This window comes from Myxocyprinus asiaticus, chromosome 20 (genome assembly GCF_019703515.2).
Source record: "Myxocyprinus asiaticus isolate MX2 ecotype Aquarium Trade chromosome 20, UBuf_Myxa_2, whole genome shotgun sequence".
Taxonomy (NCBI): Eukaryota; Metazoa; Chordata; class Actinopteri; order Cypriniformes; family Catostomidae; genus Myxocyprinus; species Myxocyprinus asiaticus.
In genome coordinates this window covers 773,752-800,653 of record NC_059363.1, presented here as the reverse complement: position 1 = coordinate 800,653, position 26,902 = coordinate 773,752, and the positions used below count along the sequence as shown (strand labels likewise).

At 39.0% G+C, this 26,902-nt stretch overlaps 2 protein-coding genes across 4 annotated transcripts in view; one reads left to right on the top strand and one right to left on the bottom strand.

Annotated features, from left to right (window-relative positions):
* Positions 1 to 25,688, top strand: part of LOC127410693 (cysteine-rich motor neuron 1 protein-like) — a 53,271-nt gene extending 27,583 nt beyond the window's left edge. For both annotated transcript variants that reach the window (XM_051645861.1, XM_051645860.1), the window contains 11 exons: positions 191 to 370; positions 1,662 to 1,865; positions 4,211 to 4,339; positions 5,747 to 5,894; positions 11,748 to 11,869; positions 15,968 to 16,192; positions 16,765 to 16,980; positions 18,137 to 18,358; positions 19,399 to 19,530; positions 22,753 to 22,931; positions 23,925 to 25,688. In XM_051645861.1, the coding sequence (XP_051501821.1) occupies positions 191 to 370; positions 1,662 to 1,865; positions 4,211 to 4,339; positions 5,747 to 5,894; positions 11,748 to 11,869; positions 15,968 to 16,192; positions 16,765 to 16,980; positions 18,137 to 18,358; positions 19,399 to 19,530; positions 22,753 to 22,931; positions 23,925 to 24,104 (1,937 nt within the window). In that variant the 3' untranslated portion in view covers positions 24,105 to 25,688. The remainder of the gene's footprint in view (positions 1 to 190; positions 371 to 1,661; positions 1,866 to 4,210; positions 4,340 to 5,746; positions 5,895 to 11,747; positions 11,870 to 15,967; positions 16,193 to 16,764; positions 16,981 to 18,136; positions 18,359 to 19,398; positions 19,531 to 22,752; positions 22,932 to 23,924) is intronic.
* Positions 25,689 to 25,880: 192 nt separating this feature from the next.
* eif2ak4 (eukaryotic translation initiation factor 2 alpha kinase 4) overlaps positions 25,881 to 26,902 on the bottom strand; it is a 56,401-nt gene continuing 55,379 nt past the window's right edge. Inside the window, exon 39 of one of the 2 annotated variants that reach the window (XM_051645837.1) lies at positions 25,881 to 26,190. In XM_051645837.1, coding sequence (XP_051501797.1) covers positions 26,133 to 26,190 — 58 coding nt within the window. In that variant the 3' untranslated portion in view covers positions 25,881 to 26,132. The remainder of the gene's footprint in view (positions 26,191 to 26,902) is intronic. The other variant, XM_051645838.1, reaches the window with a different exon arrangement.

Here is a 26,902-nt window from a genome sequence, read left to right as displayed (position 1 = left end):
GATATTAGCCGCAGTGGGGGGGGCGTGTTTTTTCTTTGTTCCATTCGGATTTAGTTTAACGGAAGTCTGAAACCTCTGGCATTTGTAATTGTAAGAAACTGATTTATTTGTCAACCACACTGATGTATGAAATGTATTTTTTATTCAGTTTAAGAATTAATACTTGACTCTATCTTTCTGTGTTTTGCAGATTCTCCGCGGTGCGTTCATAACGGGAAGGATTTTGCGGATGGTGACGTGTATCGGATGGACTCGTGTTGGCTCTGTCAGTGTCGGGCTGGAATATCATTCTGCACTAAAACCGAATGTGCCAAACTGGACTGTGATAACTTCTACGTTCCTGAGGGTGAATGTTGTCCCGTCTGTATAGGTACGGTAGTCTTACAGTCTTCGTTTACGTTACACACCCCAAACGCTTTGAAGATTCATGAAAGTTGATTCTGTTTTTCAAAAGATTAACAAACACACGGCCGCTGACAGCTGCCACATCATCACCTCCAGCGAGCAGTTTATGAGTTAACAGAACTTACTGATTGCTTTTGAAGCTCCAAAACACTTTTCAACAGTTTTCGAAGCTGTTCAGAACTATGTGCCACTACAGCTCTGACCTGGGTTACAAAAATGCCACCGAAATTAAAAATTGAATGAATTGATTCAGTTGAAGTATTTGACGTGAATGGATGACAGACAGCGTACTACAGGGTAAAGGTCCATTTACAGGGTGAATGTTATTAACCCCTTGGTTAATAACCACTAGTCTAAAGTACTTTGGAATATTGTTGAACCCTTATGTTGTGTCCCTGTCAGTTTTGACTCAGACTTTTTTTTTAACTTAATCCAGTTGAAATAAAATTCCTTGACTTTTGTTTACATATGGTATCTGAAAACACAAAACAAATTTGGACCGTTTTCTTTACTTTTATTTTTTTGGCTTTATTTCACTTTGTTACACTTGTTGTGTTCCCGGTCAAAAATGACCGTCCATTGGAAATGAATGGAAATATTAAGTGTTCAGGAGCATCCCAGTCCTTTGCACACACAAAGTCTTCGGACATGTACATACACAATATGTGCTGACCGCCCTTTTGTGCATCGTCTTTCTATGTACACTCTTTGAGGAATATTTTAAGATCCATTAATCATATTATGTTGTGTTTGGGCTCGTTTGAATCGGGATAGTCTGCTGAAAGTTACAACATGTCATTGTCTGTTATATGTATGTTTCAGGAAGTTATAAGGAAAATAAATATATTTATGTGTCAGTGGGAATTTCATACACTAATACTCACTGCAGTGAAACTAATTTCTATTTTTTTACTATAATTATATATTTTTCTCAGTTCAATTAATCCTTCTATCAATAAATATATATTTTTAAAAAATAGTCATAATTACTAAAAAAGAAGATTTTATGCAATATCTTGTGATAATATATGCAGTCTGAGAGATTTATAAACAATCTTAGTGGGCCGGTCATTTTTGACCGGGAACACAAAATGTGTTAGCACAAAATGAACACAACACAAGGGTTAAATACATTGGTATGTGAATATAGCAGTTTTTTTTGTAAGGGAGGTTCCTTACTGGGTTATTTTCCTTTTTCTCTTGTAATGCAAACATCTTTTTTAGGACATTGTATTTGTGGAATTGTGCCTCTGTAGATGTGGAGTTGTTGTCGGTGGAGAGCACGAAGGCGAGCTGCTGGATGGATCATAAACTGCGAGCTCACGACGAACAGTGGAAAGAAGACGACTGCACGTTCTGTCAGTGTGTGGACGGAGAACCTCACTGTACCGCGATGGCCTGCAAACAGAGCTGCCAGAACCCTGTTAAAATCCCTGGAGAGTGCTGCCCGTTCTGTGAGGGTACGGACACTCGCACATGCATTTTAGAATTTGTAACATGCAAATAGCGTCGCCATATTTTAAATTGACTTGATGTGCAGATGAAGCAGCAATCAAGTCAACCATAATTATTCCTGCGTACTCATGAACATAACTACTGGCACATGCACAGACATGCACACAAACTGAAACAGTATTACTTTTGCACAAACGTTGTAAAAGTCTCTCATACACAGAGGAAACGCATGTCGACACGTCACGTTACACCTCTCAAACTATTCAAAACAAAGTCACAAGGATCGCAACCCTTCAGTTTGGGTTTTGACCCGGGGCCAAACACTACAACACTCATAAAGAGAGAGAGAGACAGTCTCTATTTATATAGATATTCTATGTATAGTGTAGTCTATAGATAGTGTATCTATATAGATATGGATAAATCGTTTAAAACGCTGCTCTGTAAGGCCACCACAGGTTCAGTTCCATCTCTAAGCTGAAATGTCTGTTTAAAGGAAGATATTAAAACAGCCAATTAAGTCTTCAAACTTACGTTCCACTTATGTCCACTCAATAGTGCGCAACAACAGGTGTCCTTTAGACTACAGAAGCTTTAAATTTACTGCTCCAACCAGCTAAATGGAAGCCACCTGCTGTTCTTAATTGTAGATTATTATTTCCAGGAAGAATAATTAATTGCATCTCTTTAGTTGCATCTGTGCCATCACAGGAGGCATTCGATGGCACATGTGGCATTACATTTGTGTTGTTCTCGACAAAAGCACCTTCTTGAGGTTAGAAGGTTGCATTTGAGATAACAGAAGGGGCAATGTTTACAGCAAGAAATCGGAAAACCGGTGCTTTTGTTCATGCTACGTTGCTTCATGCTGTATTTTTAAACGATATGAGCGGGTACTCGTTCATCAAAGCTGTGGGATCAGGAGGATGGCTGGTAATTGCAGCTGCATTTATGTGTAATCACTGGACACTGGACACTTCTGTTTGCAGTTAACACTGCACCAGGATGCTGTTTAGGAACATGAGACAACCAGGAGCGGCTCAAAGACTGTGTGCCGAACAACAGAAGTTACTCTTTAACACACAGTTCTCGCAACACTGAAGTAGTCGAGCACATCAGGATGCATTTACCAGAAACATCTGAGCAGTTTACATCACAGCTAAACATCTAACTCACTCTGGAAGTTGAAAATGGTTGTTTAAAGTCAACATGAACTCAGAATTGAGCCTGCCTGTAACGTACTTTATGCAAGTTTGTGAACTCAAACACTTATAGCTATGCAAGCTTGATTTTGTGCATTGTTGAATTCAGAAATTTGTGACAATGCAATTCATAACGCAAGGTTATTTATGTTAAGTGTGTGATGAGTTCTCCGCATGGTCACACGGCACGCTAGAGCGGGCATTTGTTTATTGATCAATTTAGTTCAAGTTTGTTAAACTGTCGACGTGTTTGGGTGTTTCTTAAAGTTCGGTCACTTTCATCTAGAAAGTCTTGTTTAAAACATTTTTCACTCTCAGTAGTTTATTTAATTTGTCTTCTAACAATGTTCATCAGGGTGTGTTCATACATCACAGGAGATTTATGTCATTTAGTGTCATTTCCAGCACATCTCATATTCTGAATTGTGTTTAATACTTTTTTAACCCTTTTTTCTATTTCAAATAAAATGACTCCTTTGTCTTGCGAAGACTAATTTCATTGCTAACATTTTATGTATCCTAAAAACACACAATTACATCACATTTTCACACTTTTTGCATAATTCGGCAGCTTGATTGATTAAAGTCTTATTTCCCTTGATTTTCCTTTGTTTTATCTCAAGCATGCTCTTCACTGACACTTTTGTCCACTTGGTTATCAAGTATACTAACGAGACTAAAACAGTCACATAAAAGACATTTGAAAAGTACCAGAAATAAATGATGAAGGATGAAGTTGAAATTTGTTTGTTTTAATAAAAATCAACCCCCTTGCACATGAAATCGCCCAAAGTTGAAGAAACACCCGTTTATAGATGTATATGCGGTGCACTGGCCTTATTTTGCATGATTAATGATTGCACGTTTTTCTAAAGAAATAAATGTTTGACTTTGTAATCTTTCATCCAGATACTTTCCTTTTCATGTTGACGTCACAGAGGCTCCATGGGCTATTGGATCATGTTAATGTTGTTTTAGCAAACTTGAACATCATGTTGCACTAATACGTCACATTATGAAAGCAAAATGCATTGTTATTGACGTTTAATGAGATGTTACCCATTTGTAGAGTAAAATGTTTCCTTGATAGATTCATGAATTGTTGAAGAGAAACTTTATTTATCGTCTTTGTTCATTGTGTTCCCTAGAGCCGTCATATGAGACGGTGAGTCCGCTGCTGTGCCCTCCGCTGGAGAACTGCTCTCTCTCTGGGCACGACTGCCCATTCGGCTTCCAGCAGGACCCTAGAGGCTGTCTGCTGTGCCAGTGTGTGAGCAGTGAGTATACACACACACACACACACACACATACACACACAAACTTATGAGAACCGGCTTGCATGCAAACCGCTTCCAAAATACTGCAAGTTTTTGTTTGAGAAAACGACCCGCAACACAAGGAAACACAGACTATGCGCACAAACACACGAGCCCAAAACATAATGATCACGGACATTAATCCACCTCACAAATCTGCACAACAATTACTCTGAAGTTTTTGTAGGTTTTTTTCTCACGTGAAGTCTCATTGGTTGGTTTGACATCTGGGCATCATGGCACATTTTTCTGGGCTTGTAAACTGTTCCAAAGCATTACGCCTGCAAGCTCATGAAAACTTGCAATAATCTATTTATTTCATTTCTGTAGCACTAGCAGCACCAAATGCAATTACACTAATTGCCTGAAGTAAATAGCAGTTCTTGCAAGGCAGCAAATGAATGTGTGCGTTTATTCTTACACCGATTATGTTTAATAATCTGACAAAGTGTGTGTTCATGTAAACGCCTTAAACTGCCTTCATTTATGGTTGTAAGGTCATTAATGTTTTAAGCAATCACAGATCGGCATATGTAGATTTTTGCCCATAACCCCAGCTGTGCATGCTCTGCATGTAAACACTTTTACCGGCGTTCGTACCGGCTCATCCAGTGTGTGCAACTGTTGTGTGCAGTACTGTTTGCGGTTGACGTCAAAAGCAGAGAATAATCTGATTATTTCAAGTCTCATGTAAACTGTTTTCTTGCATTGCTGGTAGTTATTAGCGTGTTGGTGTGAAAAGCAAATGGATATAAGAAAGACCACCAGTCTGAATTTAGTATGCAAATATAACAATGATGTCATCGTTGTTTGATACATTTAAAATGCTTTGTTACAAAATGTATGGCACATTTAAGGATGAAATGATTTTTGATGAAGTTTGATGGTTGTACAGACAATACAGTAAGATGAACAACCAGCTAGCTAGCTTGTTAGATAGTCAGACCGACTGTCAGATAAACCATCAGATAGAGAGAGCAATTTAAAGCAGATTAATTGTTTACATTTGAATTTTTTTGACTGAGTTTAAATGATCGGGCATTCCCTTGGCCCATTTGAACATTCCATCAATGCAAGTCTATGGGATTTTTCTGGAATTTCATCGTACGCTGTGCAATAAACCGTAAGTCCAGTCAGTTAGAAAAGACACAGCACATTGTTCCAGAACAGTCTGAAGGTCTGTGCCAAGTTTGGATTTAGCTTGAAAGCTCTAAGTGGAGTTAGGAAATGTGTTCTTGGTTTAAGGATTTAAAAAAAACAAAAAAACAAGCCAAGGTTGTAGAATAACAGTATGATGGCTTGAATGACAGCTCTGACCATGCTTGTACAGTATATGTAAATCCAACTTTTTTAATTGCTCTTTTTCAGATGATACCTGTCCTGTTTTGTCCTCATACTGTTCTCTGGAGTGTCCTCTGGGTTATCAGAAAGATCACTATGGTTGTGAAGTCTGCGAATGTAGCTTATCAAATTGTCGCCCCATGACGTGCAGCAAAACCTGCCCGAATGGATATATGTAAGTTTATACATCTCTACCCTTAACACAGACTGACTTCTTGTTAAATAACCCAAACCCAAAGCAGTACTTACCTTCTTTTAAAATTACGAGTGGAAAGCACTGCTTAACATGGGGTTAAAAAAGGTGTTAAGCACAGTGTAAAAAGCCTTAAAAGAGAGGTGACGGGGTACAAATCAGATGAGGAGAGAGTGCTCCAATTGCAGATCAAACAATCTCGATCCAAAGTCCTGTAATCTGGAGCATAATGTGTTCAAGAAATCACCCCCTGCAATCCCTTGAACCTAGTCAAACATCTGGACTCTTTCTCTCCTCGGAGCATCTTGCATCCAAGCCAGCACTTTAATTTCATGACCCATGCGTCCGTTTCAAAATAAAGATCAAATGCACATTGACACAAACACGTCCTGTATGTGAGTGCTGTGAGATTCCGCTGGTCTCTGAATCACGTGTCCCCAACAGAGGATGGAGCGGATCGATTTTCAATAGATTCCCGAGATCTGGAGTCCCTCAGGGGACACAGGGCTTCCTGGATCATTTCTGAGGAGCCTTTAGAAGTCTGAATCCTCTAAGATCAGTGGCGTCTCTACATCTCACTCTCTGGAGGAAATCCCCGTTTATAGTGGCTCACATTGAGAACGGGAGATGATATTTGGCTTTGAATGTTTAAAGATGGCAACAAACCATCTGTGGATCTGAAGCTCTGGTCCAAAACCTAGTGAACTGCATCGCTGTCGACATGCGCCAGAAACATACTGTACACTGTATGGCCAAAAGTACAGTATGTGAACACCCAAACACCACAACAATATGTGCTTTTGAACATTTAAATTCAAAACAGTTGGCATTAATTGAGCACAGCAGGTTTAAAAGTGGGCGCTATGTTGAGAAATATGTGTACGCTTAAAATGTTTAAGTCCCTGGATACATAGTAACGTATCCTTATCCGGTAAGTCAGGCATATGTGGATTCATTTGAAAGCTTAGAATCTGAACTTTTCATAGAAATCCCTCACTTCTGCATTTTTGTTATATAAAATAACAAAATAAGACCTGAAATCACCTAGAGGTAGTGTGGTAGAAATACAATTGTTGAGTGATCCAAACATCATCTGCAGCCTGAAACTGAACTTTTGATCAGATTTTAGGAGTGAATGCACTTAACTGCATAGAGAGCTATAGGATGCTCCCTTGCTCCCTATTTAGTGAAAGACTTAACCTCCAGTGTGCTGTCTGTCTGCACTGGTCTCAGAACAGTTTGAAATGCACCTTATTTTTATCCTAACTCCATATAAAGCCTCTGAAAGACACAATTATTATTATACATTTATTCTCAATGTGATAATGTACAGTAAATATAGGAATGCATTTATTAATGTTAATGAATAGAGCCGGATTGTACAGTGATAACAATAAAATATAACAGAAGTTATATTAAAATGAAGTTAAATGACACACAGATGTGTTCATGTTAAAAGCTATTAAAATAACTAACATGTCTTTTTAACTTTAGAGGGAACGAGGTCCCAATTTCCACATATGTGGACATCATGTTTATCAGCGTGCTGATGTGCGAAAATATATCAAACGAAACTAGAGATGCTACTCTTTATAACCAAACTGGTTTCAATGAAAAATCTTAGAGGTTTCTTACCAGAGGCACTTATGTTGGCGCTGTGCGGCTTCACGGAAATCAACGTCACGCTGTTGTGTCACATGATGCGGTGCGTTTTCAGTTAGACATCAAATACAAACGTCTCTTTTATGCACTGACTGCTGCTGTAAGCCCCAAGTAGCTAAAAAACTTTATAACTGCTCTATACCTTTATTTTGTACTTTGAGCTTGTTTGTGTGAATAAACCAATGTGATGTCTTGGATGTCCAGAACAAAATATGCGGTCCAGCAGGAAAAGCATGCAAAACAAATCATCTAAAATGTTATATATCGTCGCAAAATGGAGAATCTCAGCTTTCTAATGACACCTAGATTGAGCTTCTAGTCCACTCAGAGGCCGAGATATTCAATGAAATAATGAGGGTGGTGCTTGAACTGAAAATTAGACTGAATGTCTATGGACGAGCACATCTGTGAGCGCTGAGATGCGTTAGAGCGCCACCTACATTTCAGATCTGTATATTGTGATGGAAGGTGATAGAGGAAAAAATGTTTTTTTTAGTACTTGCTGCCATCTAGTGGAATAAAATAAGAATTTTTCGAGGGAGATGGAGTGAGCAGAACCAGAATTACATGCTTACAAAGTTAGGAACACAACAACAAAAAAGTTTTTTTTTTCTTGAAGTTTTTTTTTTTATCTATTCATCGTAAGATTGTAAACATATGCAATTTTACTTAAGAATAATTTTAGTCTTTTTTATTTTCTGAAAAATAAGACCAATTTTTAGCAGTTAGTCCACAGTATGTGTGAGCTTTTAAATTTGGGTGTGAAAAATTGCAGGCGGCAGCCCAAAAATGCCCCAGAGTTGAAGAGGTTAAAATACTGTCAAGACAGACAGCTAGTCACTAGTTTTTGGAAAAGAGCTGATGAATAAGACCCGAGTTGAAGACAAAGTTCAAGTCTTTCTTGATGTGCAAGTGTCACAGAGGTCGAGCGGCTGTTTATAGTGACATTTCTCACAGTCGAACGCATCGGGCTTCACACAAAAGGGGTCTTAAATTGCTTCCCGTTCTCTATAGGGCTAAAGCATCATCGGATCCGACAGGACGGAGCGGGCCGTTGGCGGAGGCTCGCAGGAATGTGTGTCGAGTCAGCAGTCGTCCCGAGTGAAATTCTACCGGCCGAGTTTAAACAAAGTGTGACTCCAGAGTCATGGGCCACTCGCTTCTGTGTTTGTGTACTGTAGATCTCTGTGTGCTGTCTCAGCAGTGAGTGACTACTGTACAGCAGCCCGGCGAGGGGACGTGAGCGCCTGTTTAATTCATTCATGACAGTATAATTAACTGAGGCTGATAGTGATGCAGTGCTGGTTAATGAGGTTTCATTAGTGATATATGGAGCCCTCATGAAGTCTGTTTCATTGCTAGCATGCTAATTTGTCATCTAGGTGATACTGTATTATAATTTAAATTATAATCAGTCAGCGACCTGGATCAAGAGCTCACTGGCGAACGTTCATAGTTCAGCTGGCATGGGGTTCAGACCTAAAACCTTTAGGTTAGCGGCCCAGGGGCCTCATTTATAAAAACGTGCTTAACCCTCCTATTGCGTTCGGGTCATTTTGACCCAGTAGAGGTAAATCATAATTTTTTTTGGGGGGGGGGGGATTTTCCCCCTTTTTCTCCCAATTTGAAATGCCCAATTCCCAATGCGCTCTAAGTCCTCGTGGTGGTGTAGTGACTCGCCTCAATCCGGGCGGCAGAGGATGAATCTCAGTTTCCTCCGCGTCTGAGACCGTCAATCCGCGCATCTTATCACGTGACTTGTTGAACGAGTTACCACGGAGACGTAGCACGTGTGGAGGCTTCACGCTATTCTCTGCGGCATCCACGCACAACTCGCCAACCCCACCGAGAACGAACCACATTATAGTGACCACGAGGAGGTTACCCCATGTGACTCTACCCTCCCTAGCAACCGGGCCAATTTGGTTGCTTAGGAGACCTGACCGGAGTCACTCAACACAAATATTAGAAACTGTTCGTATGCACGAAAAAAAAAAAGTTCTAGGGGAGGAGGAAGGATCCAGTCATATCTAGAGCTCAGCAGAGGTGATATTCAGTGTTAATGCTCCAGTCTTGTGTGTGATATTAGAATTGTTACATCTTTCATCTGGACTCTTCAAAGCTGCTCATATTCTGCAGAGGAAAACACGTTTGAGCGTCTGGTTACAGTGTATCGCGCCTTTACAAACAGCAGGCAGGTCGTTCCGCTCGGACTTCCGGTTCTGTTCAGAACATCTTAATGAATCACGACATTATTATCATAAAAGTGTCATCTGTTATTATAATGTATCGTGAGATGTTCTTTCATGTGTCTTTATAAGATTAACTGCATTTGAACTCTTAGCAGGAAACCAAAAGTGTGTTTCTGTTGCTAATCACCTCGCTGGAAAGGCCAATAGAGGCCAGAATGAATTTCCCTGCTGGTTCAAGCTGGTCTAGTTAAAGGGCCAGTATAGATGTGCTGTTTTCCAGGTGGTTTCTGTTTCAAAACTGTGTCATTGTTACTACAAAAGATGCTGATGGAGCATGTGTCGTTGACAAATAAGGTTTTCTGAGTTTATAAAAATAATACTCTAGTTCAAAACACATATATCAAGTTTGAAATAATGTCATTTTTGTGTCTATGTTGGTTTCATAAATTTTTGATTATTATTATTTAATCATCAATATGTCAAGTGGTGCAACCATTCATTAAAAGGTAATAAAATACTTTCCTTACACCTTGAGTGTACAGAACTTCATTAATAATTTCTAAAAAGTTTTCAACATGTTTTTAAGGTAACAAATATTTTTTTTAGAAATATCATGAATTTTTGAGTAATGAATATTAAGATGTTTTCTTATGGTTACACCAATTGACATGAACAAAATGTGCCTTTTCATAAAAATGTGTTTTGTTGGTTTGTATGTAACCATCTGCATGTTGGTTACACCACCTGACTTTGATTTGATGGACAAAAGTGAAATATTAATAAAAAGATAAAAGTCAAATATGGTATATGGGTTGTTGATGAGTACTGTAAGGTTATCTGAAAACCTTGAAATCTTTGAATAATCCTGTTTAAAACACTTGTGTCATGTTCGTAGTGATGCAGTCTTTGTGTCCACGGCTTCTTACATGTTTGAAAAACATTTATACAATTTTTTTAAAAACTGACGTAAAATGTAATGATGTAAAAAATGTCAAGTGATGTAAACATCAAGTAAAAAGGTTGTGTAATCTTTCACCTTAAGTGGACACAACTTTATTAATTTACAACAAATATTTTTAACAAATATCATGACATTTTGAGTCACAAAGATCAAGTCGTTTTCTCATAGTTACTCCATTTGACCTAAACAAAATGTGCTTTTCGGTAAAAATGTCAAAATATCTGATCTGTTCATCCATGGGTGTATAAAGGGGTCCTCTCTGTTTTGTGGTTTTCTTGTCACATGACAACAAAATGGTCAACTGCATGTTGGTTACACCACCTGACTTTTATTTGATGGACAAAAGTTTTTCAAAAAATTAATAATATTTCAGAACAAAGTGTTTTAAATAATTTTGAAAACTATTTATTCTAAAATTGAATTTTTCAAGAATCCCCTTTTCTCCCAATTTGGAATGCCCAATTCCCACTACTTAGTAGGTCCTCGTGGTGGTGCGGTTACTCGCCTCAATCCGGGTGGTGGAGGACAAGTCTCAGTTGCCTCCGCTTCTGAGACCATCAATCCGCGCATCTTATCACGTGACTCGTTGTGCATGACACCGCGGAGACTCACAGCATGTGGAGGCTCATGCTACTCTCCACGATCCACACACAACTTACCACACACCCCATTGAGAGCGAGAACCACTAATCACGACCACGAGGAGGTTACCCCATGTGACTCTACCCTCCCTAGCAACCGGGTCAATTTGGTTGCTTAGGAGACCTAGGCTGGAGTCACTCAGCACACCCTGGATTCGAACTCGTGACTCCAGGTGTGATAGTCAGCGTCAATACTCGCTGAGCAACCGAGGCCCCCAATTCCAGCTTTAAGTTAAACTTTTATATATTTTTCTACTTCTCCGGACGGTTACACCACATGACATTTTTGACCCCAATGTGTTTTTCAATCACTTTATAGATCTGGGCTAATAAATGAGCATCACGTCATTGACCCATATTTTGGTGTTTCTCTCCTCAGGAGGAACAAACACGGTTGTGAGATGTGTCGCTGTGTGAAGTGTCCCCCGTTCACCTGCGACAAACGCTGCAGTGACGGCTACAAGACGAACAGGAAGGGCTGCAGTGTCTGCGAATGTAATGGTGAGTTACTGCCCAAACGCTCTCTCATCACACTGGGCTGAAAAAGCTGCAGTTTCTTGATCCATAGAAGGTTCAGACCAGAGTTCTGGTCTGGTTTAAACAGGAGTCACCGGTCATGAAACTTCATCTGGTCTCACGGGGCACATGAACAGTTTCTGCTGCCTTTAATCACTTTACTGTGAGCCGTAGCAGATACACAATAAACCTCTTCTGCGTGTTTATTACAAGCAACATGCTGTTTTGCGATAAATCAATGAAATTTTCAAAATGGCACATCGGATGAAACTAGATACGTTACTCTTTTGAATCAACCAGGTTTTAATTTAAAAACATAATGAGGTTTCTTACCAGATGTAGTTTTGTTGCCGTTTCTCCCAAAGACAAACTCAGCTGTGATCGGTGCCATGTTGTTTTGTCACATGACTTGGTGCATCAAAAGTTTAACCCTTTACTGACAGCCCAAGTTGTCCTGAACTGAGATCAGTCAGTTTATTTGAAATTAAATTATGCATGGCCTATAGCGAAGTCAAAACGTAAGGTCCACAAACGTGGGGTCTCGGGACTCTAAAAATTCTTCTGCGTTGGTCATAAAATGTTCGTTGTTTTTTTGTTTTGTTTTTTCAAGCCAACTCTGCAATTTTGGTCCTCCTGTAGAACGTTTTCAAGTTCATTTTGTGTTTTGATTAGATGCAGATCATTACAAGCACTAAGCTAAGCATGTGCAAAACTACTACTTTAGAATTTACTAGTACTGAGTGGGTTGGTTAATGAAGCCCTGTATAATTAGGCTGTTTTAGAGTCACGATCGCCACACATTGATCAGACGCGTTTCTTAAGAGTCTGTTCACACGGGACGCATTCTTGAATTCAACTATGAATTGAACAACTGGATGCAGCGCAACAGAATTGATATTACACTGAAATCATGTTAACACACATGTTGTTTATGTCTTGTGTCTATACTTTTGAATCAGTGAGTATTTTAATGTTTACAGATTGACCCCATTGACTTCCATTGTAAGTGTCTCACTGGAACACACATTTGTGCTTTTATAAAGAAAAGGAGGACCGAGTTGAAATTAATTTTTGTCACAAGAAGCCTTTTTAGCCTTTTTATTTTTTGTCACACATTATACATTTTGAACATATAAAACACAAATGCTGTCGATCGAGTGTAACTTATATTGAACCCGGAATATTCCTTTAAGCACATGCAACCCTGCGTGCTTGTGTGGACGTTGTATTTTGGCTTTGCTATACGCAACACATAATTTAAATTAATTTAATCCGACTGAATACTGTTCACAAGACTCTACACTGTCATTTAAGGGTTAAACTTCTGCCGCACCGCGTCATGTGACACAACAGCATGATGTTGATTTCCGTGAAGCGCTCCTACGGGTGCAGCGCCAACAAAAGTGCCTCTGGTAAGAAACCTGTTTAAGATGTTTCATTGAAACCTGTTTGGTTGTAAAGAGTAGAGTCTCTAGTTTCGTTTGATATGCTGCTTTAAAAAATCCGTTCATTTTTCACACATCAGCACGCTGATAAACATGATGTCCACATGTGGAAATTAGGACCGCATTCACACAAAAGTCTAAAAGACATGTTCGTTATTTTAATAGCTTTTAACATGAACACATCTGTGTGTCATTTCACTTCATTTTAATATAAATTTAGTTATATTTTATTTTGTTATCACTGTATAATCCGGTTCTATTCATTAACATTAATAAATGCATTCCTATATTTACTGTACATTATCACATTGAGAATAAATGTATAATAATAAATGTGTCTTTCAGAGGCTTTATATGGAGTTAGGATGAAAATAAGGTGCATTTCAAACTGTTCTGAGACCAGTGCAGACAGACAGCACACTGGAGGTTAAGTCATTCACTAAATAGGGAGCAAGGGAGCATCCTATAGCTCTCTATGCAGTTAAGTGCATTCACTCCTAAAATCTGATCAAAAGTTCAGTTTCAGGCTGCAGATGATGTTTGGATCACTCAACATGTTTGACAGACATGTGACAATGATAATCAGTACATAGATTCAGAATTTATAATGTATCATTTTATTTTAACATGACTGACAGTGATTGGATGATGCTGGACATTACTTTGAATCAGAATTAATTATTTAGCTTTATAGAAAATCAGCTGTGATGTCTGTAACGTCTCAAAAACATGATTATTCATCTATTTGATTAAAAAAAAATCTGTCTTTCTATAGCTTGGTATTATTTAAAATTTCACAACTTAGTCCTGTTGTCCACTCAGCAATATCATCATAATAGAGCAACTCTGATTATGGTCTTCATTTGTATTATATTAACTGCACTATAATGTTCTCTTGTTTTTGATCTCATAAATAATTGAAATAAACTGGTACGCAAACCATCTGTGCCCAAGCACAAAATATTTCTCAGCCAGAAATTCGTTCACAGTGTTGTTTAGGATTGAGTAACATTTCATCTCTCTCAATATTGAAACAGTTGCTGTAAACTGATCCAGATGTTTTAAAATAGCAGCAACTCAACACAGTTTACATCAGAACACGTTACATGAGTGCCAAAGATAAAAATAAACTTGCACTGAAAAACACTAAAACACACATCAGATTGAGCTTGCACAGTTAAAAGAAACATCTTACCGATTATGCTACAGGGTGATCAAATTAAGTTTAGTCGTAGTGTCTGGAGTCAGGACGAGGCAAGATGGCCTAACAACTGACTAATCAAATAGTCATAGTAATTTTATTTTTTTTGCTTTCATATTTTTAGTGGTGGTACTTCAAAGGAAAAATTAGAGACAGAACTTTTCAGAGTTTTAGCATGCTTATAGTGGGCTGTCCTTCAGTGTGCTAACAGTAACTGTAACCCCTTTTGGAGAAATTGTGTCTTTAAATTAATTTCCTTTTAAAGCACAGCTGCTACAGCCATCAAAGCAGCACTTGAGACCTGAGCGTGACTGCTGTGTGCATTTTCCATCTTGTAACAAATAGCACCTAATAAAAAAAAACTAAAATGTAATGTCCTCATATGTGGACAGCGGGAGAAAGTTGTGACATTTTAAATAATACCAAGCTAAAGAAAGTCAGATTGTTTTCATCAAATAGTTCGTTATGTGTCCAGGAGTGTTGATTATTCATGTTTTTGAGATGTTACAGACATTACATCAGAAATTATCATAATTAATTCTGATTTAAAGTAATGTCCAGCATCATCCAATCACTGTCAATCATGTTAAAATAAAATGATACATTATAAATTCTGAATCTATGTACTGATTATCATTGTCTCATGTCTGTCAAACATGTTGAGTGATCCAAACATCATCTGCAGCCTGAAACTGAACTTTTGATCAGATTTTAGGAGTGAATGCACTTAACTGCATAGAGAGCTATAGGATGCTCCCTTGCTCCCTATTTAGTGAATGACTTAACCTCCAGTGTGCTGTCTGTCTGCACTGGTCTCAGAACAGTTTGAAATGCACCTTATTTTCATCCTAACTCCATATAAAGCCTCTGAAAGACACAATTATCAGCTTTTACATGAATACATTAATTCTCAGTGTGATAATGTACAGTGAATATAGGATTTCTAAGGAGAAATAGTGCTATAGTCCTTGTGTTTAACAGCATGCTGTTTTGCGATAAATCAATGAAATTTTCAAAATGGCACATCGGATGAAACTAGATACGTTACTCTTTTGAATCAACCAGGTTTTAATTTAAAAACATAATGAGGTTTCTTACCAGATGTAGTTTTGTTGCCGTTTCTCCCAAAGACAAACTCAGCTGTGATCGGTGCCATGTTGTTTTGTCACATGACTTGGTGCATCAAAAGTTTAACCCTTTACTGACAGCCCAAGTTGTCCTGAACTGAGATCAGTCAGTTTATTTGAAATTAAATTATGCATGGCCTATAGCGAAGTCAAAACGTAAGGTCCACAAACGTGGGGTCTCGGGACTCTAAAAATTCTTCTGCGTTGGTCATAAAATGTTCGTTGTTTTTTTGTTTTGTTTTTTCAAGCCAACTCTGCAATTTTGGTCCTCCTGTAGAACGTTTTCAAGTTCATTTTGTGTTTTGATTAGATGCAGATCATCATGTGACCAGCACGACGGCCTCCGTTCAGCCGCTGCCCGGCTACTGTCTGACGCCGAGCGGGCGACGCTTCGAGGAGGGTGACAGCTGGCACGACGGCTGCCGTGACTGTTACTGTCACGCTGGGCGTGAGATGTGTGTGCTCATTTCCTGTCCTGTGCCGTCCTGCGCCCACCCTGTGCTCAGACCGCACCAGTGCTGCCCCAGCTGTGACGGTATGTGCAATGTACTGACGCTCAGACCCCATTTACACACGGATCTGTTTCGAGTGACCCGACTACTAGTATACAGCAATAAATACAGGCGTAAATGGGTCCTATGTGCTTTCTGATCCAAATGCATGTGATCACATTTATGGTCAGATCACCTGAGACCGATGTTGGCTGGGAATAAACATGACCGATTTAGAAATGACATACAACTTCTTCTGATGATCTCAACGGCCAAACGCGCCTCTGTATTATCTTATCAGGACATTAATAACTCATCTAGAAAGAAATGTGTGCTGCCCATCTTTCATTTGAAATAAACTTGCAATACTGCTAAATATTTCAGATATTATGCAGTAGCACTAAGATAGCAATTATTTATTTCCTGTAAACTTTCTATTGAAATAAAAATGACTAAAAAAGTGACAAATAAATGCAGCATGAAGGGAACGTTTCTGACAGCACTTTGGTCTACAAGTGTAGTTGGAAAGTGCTTATAAATGAATTTCTAAATGTTCTTTTATTTAAATGTTATGTTACATGGGTTTTCATTGTCACTCTTGTGTGTTTTGTATCAGATGAGTCTGGCAGTGGTCAGATGGCGGGGATGGATATGGTGGTGTGTCGCGCTCCGGACGGAGAACTCTACATGGAAGGAGAGACGTGGAGTTTGGACGAGTGCACGCGCTGCACCTGCAGACAGGGTCGTGTGCTCTGTGATTCTGAAGTGTGTCCACCTGTCCTCTGCCACGCGCCAATCAAAAACAAAGACACCTGCTGTTACACCTGCCCAGGTAACACGCACCTCCACTAATACATCACAAATACCGTCATTGAATAGACAGGATTACTTCAGGGAGTACAGGTGGGCGATAGAAGCAACATGTGTATCACAACATTCTCCGAATTGTTGTCGATAACAATATATATCACAATATTCTCATTCACTCTTTTCTGTCTTTGGCACGGTGAATGTAAACCGATTGAAATACCCCAGAGTTTTGCACATCAGTAATGGATGCAATTACAGTGATCATGGTTTTAATAATCTTTTAAGCATTTTATAATGTAATTGTGTTTGTTAATGTTCACAAGAGTTGTTATAGTGGGATATCTATGGTTTACAGTGATGAAATATATTTGATTTGAAATCTACAGAAGAGGGCAAGATTTACAGTGAAAAGTGACTTCAATTTAGGTCACTTTCTCATACATCGTAAGACTTGAATATAGTGCACATGTTCATTTCAGACTCTAACCTGAACAGTCAGACAGTCGTAGTTTTATTAACATGTGGTTTTGTCAACACACACAAAGCTCTGCTTGGGGCAACATACTATCTGACCTAAAACAATAAACCGGCAGGGGCAAACTGGATGGTTTTACGTGGAACCCAAAGGCAAAAAACACATGTGGCTGGTTTCTCATGCAGTCCCTCTGTTGAGTGCTCACACAAGCCTCAAAGTCCCTTGTGCTTTGCATTAAATTAGATTTGCATGACTGCCTGGAATCCTCATTTCTCCAATGGCGACACTCGATCTTATCGCCCCATCTCTCTTTTGAATGTAGATTGTCAGGCACTCTCTTTGATGAATGTTGGGGCTGCCGACAGGAATGCTGGAATTGCTCCCGTTTAAGTGACTTCTTCTATAGTTCACATAAGAGTTTGGTCACAGAATAGCCCAGGGGCAATGACTTTGAGCTGTGCTTAAGATGAAAGACAATTTTTCTGTTTGTAGAGTTGTTAAAACCCCTGTGAATGGTTCATTTAAACAGGTCTTGTCTCCAAACACATAGCAGACTACCAATTTCTACTACTACATATGTCATGGTTCAGTATATCACAATGCATCACAAAGCATTGGCACAGCCCTAGTGAGAGTAGGATGTCGTATTGCGTGAGATTAGGTGTAAAAAGTTCTTAAACTTTTTGCTATTTCTTACCCACAGATGACAAACTCAATCCCGTCCTTCCTGTCAACAACAGCCAACAGGAATACTGCATTTCTACCAATGGAGAAATCCTATTGGCTGGTGACTCATGGAAGTCCAACGCCTGCACCAGCTGCACCTGTCGCAACGGGACCATCGAGTGTTTTTCGCAACGCTGTCCACCTGCCAGCTGCAGAGTACCAGTGCTGCGCAAGGGCCAGTGCTGCCCACACTGCCTGGGTAAGTGTTTCTGCCTATTTCGCAAATGGAAAATTTGGTGTCAAAAGTACAAACTGCATAATCCCATGGCTGCTTTGGGTTTATAAATGACTTGTTTCAAGGAACAAATGGACCCACTTTATATTAGGTGCATTTGATACAATGTACTTATCATGTACATATGTGTTGTTGCATTGTACTTACATTTAAGGTATCTGCATTTTTAACCCTACTCCTAAACCTACCCGTACTTCAACCTCAGTTGCAAAAAATGTGAATCTTCGGAGTTTTACTAAACAACAGCTAGTTACACAATAAGTACACTGTATTATATGTATTTTAATGTTAGTACGTAGTAGTTAAAGACACCTAATATAAAGTGGCACAGAAGAAATGCCAAATGCCATTACTTGTTGTGCATCTTGTAGATGGGAGGAGTGTTTTTCAGCAATAATGCCGTAAATTTTGTGTTCCATGAAAGAAAGTCAGTCATATGGGTTTGGAATGACATGCAAGTCAACGATGACTGAATTTTCACTTTAGGACATTCCCTTTGTGGCAAATGATATTCCTTAAAGACATTTAGCTTTACAGATGCCAGCCCAAGTACCACTTCATTGGCAAACGCAGCAACAGTATACAGGACACAAGCAAGGAAAACATTCCAGTGATATCTGCACATTCACATGTGTTTCCTGTCGCTCGCTGCCACACTCAATGCGAGGAAAGAAAAAGCAAAGCTCTCCATCAGCTTTTCCCTTAGAGGAACAAACGCTGCCATTGTTCAGCCCTCAAACGTTTCATCTCTGCTTTGTTTTGATTTTGGGAGTCAAGCAGTAAGCAGTCAGCTTGTTTTTCCCTGTATAACACTCATAAACAATTGCATTGGAAATAACCAAATAAATCATGCGGCCGGAAATGTCAGCATGTCATTGATCGCAGTGATTAACGGCTAGTATGGCTGCGGTTTTGGATGATGGTTTTATAAGATTGATGACCTTCTTGTTACTTCTAAGCAAAAATTTTGTGTGCAATTGTTTTTTTTTTTCTCTTGTCCGCAGAGGTCACAACAACCTCGGTGCCAATAATGCTGTCCAATGCAGCGACCAAACCCAATGTCAAATCCACGGCTACCGTCACAGACAGTCAGACAGCATGGATCACAACAGTTCCTCCAGTCATTGTAATTACAGGTACTGAACCAACTGCAAACACGTTACGTAATATTTAAATGAGAAAATCATCAGTCGCGTACTGACTAGTTCAGATTTTATGCTGTGTTCAAGTCCCCCTGGAAAGTTTGTAATTATGAGGTTGCGATGTGCATTCAAGTGACTTTATTCGGAAAGAATGGACATGTTTAGCAATTCATATTTCTTTTCTCTTTTTCACTTTCTGGCAAAGACAGGAAGCTTTTTTAGCACCAATGCAACAAATTTAAGAGCAAAGCATTAGGCGTGTAGTTTATGCATAATCCGTTTTATCATTCTTGATGGCTTGATGAGGATTGTAGTTTTGTTGCACAAGCCTGTTGCCTCATTAACCAGCCAAATGAGTTACTTTCTGGCAAGTGTTATGCTATTCTTCATTGACAGTATAAAAAATACATACAAAAACTGTGGAGTCAAAATCCACAAGTAAAACTGAATTATGGCCAGTACCTTTTTTCTTCTGCCAACTCTGAAAATCAAGCCTCAAAGAAAATCCAGTTTCCCACAGATAAATGCTTTCTGGGGGCGTTGATTCCGACATAACTTTGAACACACCATTACATTGGACATCGAGTGCCGAAATTGTTTATTGGAACAAAAACGCCTAAAAATCAAACATGGCCATTTATTAATATTACCAAGAACTGCATAGGCCAAAAAATATGCCAAAGTTTTAAAGGAATATTCCAGGTTTTATATAAATTAATCTCAATTGACAGCATTTGTGGCATAATGTTGATTACCACAAAAATTAATTTCGGCTTGTCCCTCCTTTTCTATAAAAAAAAAAAAAAAAGTAAAGATTGAGGTTGCAGTGAAGCACTTACAATGGAATCCGTAAATGTTAAAAGTATAGCCACGGGGGGTTCTGGGTAGCTCAGCAAGTATCGACACTGACTACCACCCCTGGAGTCGCGAGTTCGAATCCAGGGTGTGCTGAGTGACTCCAGCCAGGTCTCCTAAGCAACCAAATTGGCCCGGTTGCTAGGGAGGGTAGAGTCACATGGGGTAACCTCCTCGTGGTCATGATTAGTGGTTCTCGCTCTCAATGGGGCGTGTGGTAAGTTGTGTGTGGATCGTGGAGAGTAGCATGAGCCTCCACATGCTGTGAGTCTCCGCGGTGTCATGCACAACGAGTCACGTGATAAGATGCGCGGATTGACGATCTCAGAAGTGGAGGCAACTGAGACATGTCCTCCGCCACCCAGATTGAGGTGAGTAACCGCACCACCACGAGGACTTAAGAGCACACTGGGAATTGGGCGTTCCAAATTGGGGAGAAAAAAAAAAGTATAGCCACAAGACGTGAACAATATTTGTGTTAACATGATTTGTGACAAAAAGCTTACTAATCTTTTCTGTGTAAAGTTACATCCAATTTTACTACTTCATTACCATGACGATGTAATCCATAATAGTGTCAAATAATGAGTTTCAACAAAAAAAATTAAGTTACAAGCTTCACGTTTCTGCCTTTTAAACCCTCCAAAAATTGACCCCATTGACTTCCATTGTAAGTGTCTCACTATAACATCCATTTTTTTTTTTTTTATAGAAAAGGAGGGACGAGTCGAAAAATTTTGTGGTAATCAACATTATGCCACAAATGTTGTCGATTGAGATTAACTTGTATTGAACCCGGAATATTCCTTTAATGTGATGCAGGCTGAATATGAAAACTGACCATTTTGGTTTCTAAATGTTTCTTGAATGTCAGCGTGAATTTTGGGGTTTTTAGAGCATGACACCAAACACATTGTAATCAACACAAACCATGTTTCTCCCCACGTGGGTGAATGTGTCTTTATTGTAGTCTGGGTTTTCTTTGACTGTGTAGTTTTGTCAATGGTTTTTGAGGATGAGTTTGTGTCACACAACCTGTCCATGTTTGATGAGCTTCTACCGAGCGACAGATGAATTTAAGCCAAAATACTGTAGAGTTTGATTGGACCCTAACCCTTTGACATCAACAACAAACGAGATGGGAAGCATTTTCTTCTCCATTGTAAGAGTATATAAGTAAGGGATAATCCACAGCTAGATATGCGTTAAACTATTTTAATGCATGATGTGGAGATGAAAAGTCATACAGTGATGTCACATGAAACAGGTCAATACCATGATCATTTGCCAGCATTGATTAGTTACAGCTGTCATTGATTTTAAAAGGATGGATAACAATAATGGTTAACTTTTTCTGTAGATTGTTAGATCTAGAGTTCTGCCCATTCTAAATCAGACACAGAGATAAGTCGTGATAGCAGTCATGCGATAATAACACGTTTATTTTGGAGACACCCAAAACACTCTCTAAAAACTCTGCATTTAAATAATCCAGAAATAATAATAATAATAGCCACATAATGTAGAAGGATTAGCACTCCACATTTCATTCCTACTCTGTCATTTTCACAATACTGAGGAAAAACCAGCGTTGCGGATGTGACAGTAGTAGTAAAAGTGACACCTACATGATGAGAGAAAACCATCCAAAATGCTCTAAAAACCTGCAGACTTTGACCTCTGAGACATCAGTATGGTATCCATTAAAGCTGCATGAATGACTGAATTAAGAATGAAATCGTGATGTGGCCTTGCACAAAACAATCTCCATCCATTCACAGCTTCAGTCAGTGATGTGTGATTGAGTAGCGCCCTCTAGCTGCAGCAATTTTAGATGATGTTTTTCAAATTATAAAATAAATCATCCGGAGGTCGTTTGAACAGAGGCATAAAACTCTTGCAATGTCTCGTTACGGATCAGAATCGAGTATTAGAATAGACCAAATGGTACAAAGTCTATTTATTTTGCTAACTATGCATGATTATATGATTTCTTACTTTTTATTCAGAACATACCTGCTAATTTGGCGGTGATGACCCATCAGTTGCGAACCACTGCAGTAGTTCCATGTATAATGATGTCATCATCAGCATGATAAATGAGTTAATAATATGTAAATTTCCACACTGTGAATGATATGGCAATGCTGTATGGATTATGACTGTTGGCTCAGTGAAGTTACGACATCTCACTCATGTGGAAACAATACGAGATGAAGCAGCCAATCAAAACAACAGCGGCGGAGGGAAGATCCGAGCTGTTTTCACTCAAACTGATTAGTGGAGGGAACACAGCTATGGAAATATTGGCATATTGTGGGATTTATGTAAAGTTTTTGATGTAAACATTTTCTTGTCTAGATGATAGAGGTCTGTCTCGGGATGCTCCCAGCCAGATGGAGATGACTCTCATCTACCAATCAGCAGCCTGGATTCTGGCCGGTCTCCTTTTGGCCATCGTCATCTTCCTCATCGTGGCCGTCCTCATCAACCGGAGGAAGAACTGGGTGCAAATGTCCTGCTACAGCGCACCCAAAAAGGTGAGATCCCGTTTGAAGCAATCTTTGACACGTTGTGTTGGCGCCTCTAATGTTTTGATGGTTTTGTAGTAATTTAATTTACTGTGAGTGACTCACAACTTGTTACTCAAGAACTGATGATGTTGTAAGAGCCATTAGAGATGGATGAATGTATTCGTTTTCCTCCAAATCTCAACCGTGATAAATGTGTCAAGATCTTTGTAAGACTACAGAATGATGCCATGAAATGACATATTGTGGCATGGGAGATGTAATTATTCTCATATATCACAAAGACAAACGCTCTGAAGGGTTTTAGTTTCAGAAAGCGGGGAAGTTTTCTCCAGAAAGCAAGCTGTTTTTTTAGTTTTTTTTTTTTATTCAACTTCAGATGCAGTTTTACTATAACTTCTAAGTGAAACGTTACATTCAAGGAGGGAAAAAAAAGTATAGTGCAGAACTTGATTTTATCCATCAGGAAGTGATTGGATGGTCTCTATATGACCGGCGGCCAGTGTTGGGCATTAACGGATTACATATAATCTGGATTGCATAATCAGAATAGAAAAAAAAAACAAATCTTGTAATTGGATTACATTGCATTTTAAACTGTGTGTAAACAGATTACTTACTTTTTTATGGATTACTTTTTTAATTACATTGAACATGGTTGATTGGCAATGTTAAATGTATGGAGTGTTAATTGGTACTTAAAATAAATTGAGCAAAACATGCAATAAGTAATCCAAAATTACACAACTACAATTGTAATAAGTACCAGATTACATTTTAGAAGTAATCTACCCAACACTGCAAGTGGCTGAAAAATAAGGACTCGATGACATCAACCAAAAAGGAAAGTCATTTCAGAGGCGGAGCAATTTATTACATTTTGAAGCATGATTACAAAGACAAACGTTTGTTTTCTTCAGAAAAAAGTGCACCAATGAATTGACCAGGAATGTGTATTAAGTAAGTAATTTTGAACTAAAATCTCTCCCGCTTGTCTCCTAGATGGTGATCCTGAAGAAGCATGTCAACAAGAACTCTGTCGTGTACATGGAACCATCCAAAGAGAACAAGTTCCAGAATGTGAAGAACGATTGTACTGCGAACTTCCCCCTGGATGTGGGCTCATCCATCACCATCCCACGAGCCAAACTCGCCAACGGGCACGCCAGGGTCCAACGCTAAAATCTCCCACATCTTCCGGAAGGCCTGCAGAGCACTTTCTGTCACTCGCTGTATCTCCACATCACACTCCAGAAACTCCAAGCATATGCTGGTGACTCCTGAACATACCGTTGATTTATTAGGAGCAAAAGAACGAAGTATTGTGAAATGTTTGTGTCTGGGGCTTTAAACCGCTCTCGTGTTGCAGTGGGAACAACAGTTTCATGGACACAAAGTTCAGTGCCATTCCATGTTGGGGAGACAGCTGAGAAGTTCAGAAACCAGATGGACTTTTTTGACTGTAAATGATGCCATAGATAAGTTCCTGTTGAAAGGCAGTTGCGTAATCGATACAGATGATCAGTAAGATCTTGACGTCAGCAGACCGGCTCTCAGGACTGTCGAGGTTCCCGACAGTCAGCTGATAAAACGGTTTGTTGGGTTCACGACATGGACGGATCAATAACTGTGCAGTGTGAAATATATCTTACCGTAATCAAACATGCATTGAGGTCTTAAACATGTTTCCTGACCTCTCGATTCTGTTATGTTCATTTTTATGTTGTTTTGTCGTTAGTCACTTGTAAGCCTTCTGTCATGATGTTTATAACAGTACTGTGAGAAACAGCATTCATCATATTCAGTGCTTTAGACGTCTTGAAGACAGAAGTGTCATTAGATTTTTTCACATAAAGTGATACCCAATTTCAGTGTTCATATTTTCTCTAAGTGCATTAGTTAAGATACATATGCTTAAAGGGATAGTTCACCCAAAAATATCTCATTTACTCACCCTCATGATATCCCAGATGTGTATGACTTTCTTCACCAGAACACATTTGAAGATCTTTTTCACACTAAAAGTGATCGTGTCGCTTTAGAAGACATTAATTTAACCGCTGGAGTCGTTTGGATGACGTTTATGATGACTGTCTATGATTTTTGGAGCTTCAAAAGAGAAATCTCCATTTATTTGCATTTTAAGGACCTTCTGAGCTGAGATATTTTACTATTTTTCTTCAAATGTGTTCTGCTGAAGAAAGAAAGTCATACATCTGCTCTTGTTTGCCCTGTTTTTGAGGCAATATTTAAAATGGTATTGTTTCCCTTAAGTCACTTATGTTGGTCAATGTCTCCTGCTTTTCCTTCACTATCCACTATAATTCAGATATTGCAAAGAAATTCATAGACGAAACAAATTTCCGTCATATGCCAAATCTACATGACTTCTTTAGCAGGTGGTATCGTAATGTTAAAATCACATGAAGAAATCTGCAGCCACAAAAGAGAATGAGTGAATGCAGCTGTTTGCTATTACTAAATGTACAAAAAAAAAAAAAGCATAGAACATGAAAGTATCTTATTTATTTTTTCACGTAGTTATTTATTAATGCTAAACTAGTTTGCGTAATTGACATTATCGTCTGATGTTTTGATGTTAGCAGAAACCCAAAGCTGCTGTACAGATTTTGTAAACCGTTTCGCATCTGTCTGCTTTATACTCCCGAGCTTATTTATTTTACTTTTGCAACATGTAAATACAAACCTCTTAGATGGTAAACTGTAACATTTACACTTGTTTTGGCAAATAAAGTGTGTGAACTATTTGAGTGATTTTGTGGATTGAGCCGATAAGAGCGTTTAACCTTGTGACCTAAACACAGTTTTTAAATGGATCACAGCTTAAAGTCACATTTGGTTTCTTTGCACTCGCGCTGTACTTTACGTAAATGTCCTCTGTTATGATTGGCCCTCTGCATAGTTCTTCATAACGGTTAAGTTACTACAATGAGCATGGTCATATTTTCATTTAGTCACAAAGAAAACTTTAGGGAAAATAGTTTATTTTTCTTAAATTCAGATCTGTACAGTATTTTGTCAAGTGAATCCTGTGATTATATCAGAATCAGGCATCATCAATAACATGATTATCTCTGATTGATTAACACAAATGTCCATCAATCAGCCTTTGGCATCGACTCATCTTAATTTCCCCTTCGAGACACTGCGTAACCTTCAGTTCTACAGGAAGTGATGTGGATGTTTGAATCACAGCAGGATCTTATAATAATCGTCTCTGTAGCTGTAAAGAACCACCACAGCCACCCTGAAACATAGAAACACAAGAGTTTCCTCTCAAAACGGGTTTGTACTTCTGTTTTTGCAGTTCTCATGACAGAACATTAAAAATTCATACTTGGGTCTGGGTTTCTCGAGTATTGACGCTGACTATCACCCCTGGAGTCACAAGTTTGAATCCAGGGCGTGCTGAGTGACTCCAGTCAGGTCTCCTAAGCAAAAAAATTGGCCCGGTTGCTAGGGAGGGTAGAGTCACATGGGGTAACCTCCTCGTGGTTGTGATTAGTGGTTCTCGCTCTCAATGGGGTGTGTGGATCGTGGAGAGTAGCATGAGCCTCCACATGCTGTGAGTCTCCGCGGTGTCATGCACAACGAGTCACGTGATAAGATGCACGGATTGACGGTCTCAGAAGCGGAGACAACTGAGACTTGTCCTCCACCACCCGGATTGAGACGAGTAACCGCGCCACCACAAGAACCTACTAAGTAGTGGGAATTGGGCATTCCAAATTGGGAGAAAAAAATCGTACTTGCTTGAATTTTTTTATTTCATTTATTTTAACTGATTATAAACTTTATAATTGATTCTATAAATAAACCATCGGATTTTCATACTTGTGGCCGATATAATGATGGTTTTATTGGCCGATACATCAGTGAATCCCTAGTCTTTAACCCTTAAATGCATGGGAATTGTCCCAAAGCATATCTTTCACAAATGGATCTACAAAATGCCCAGA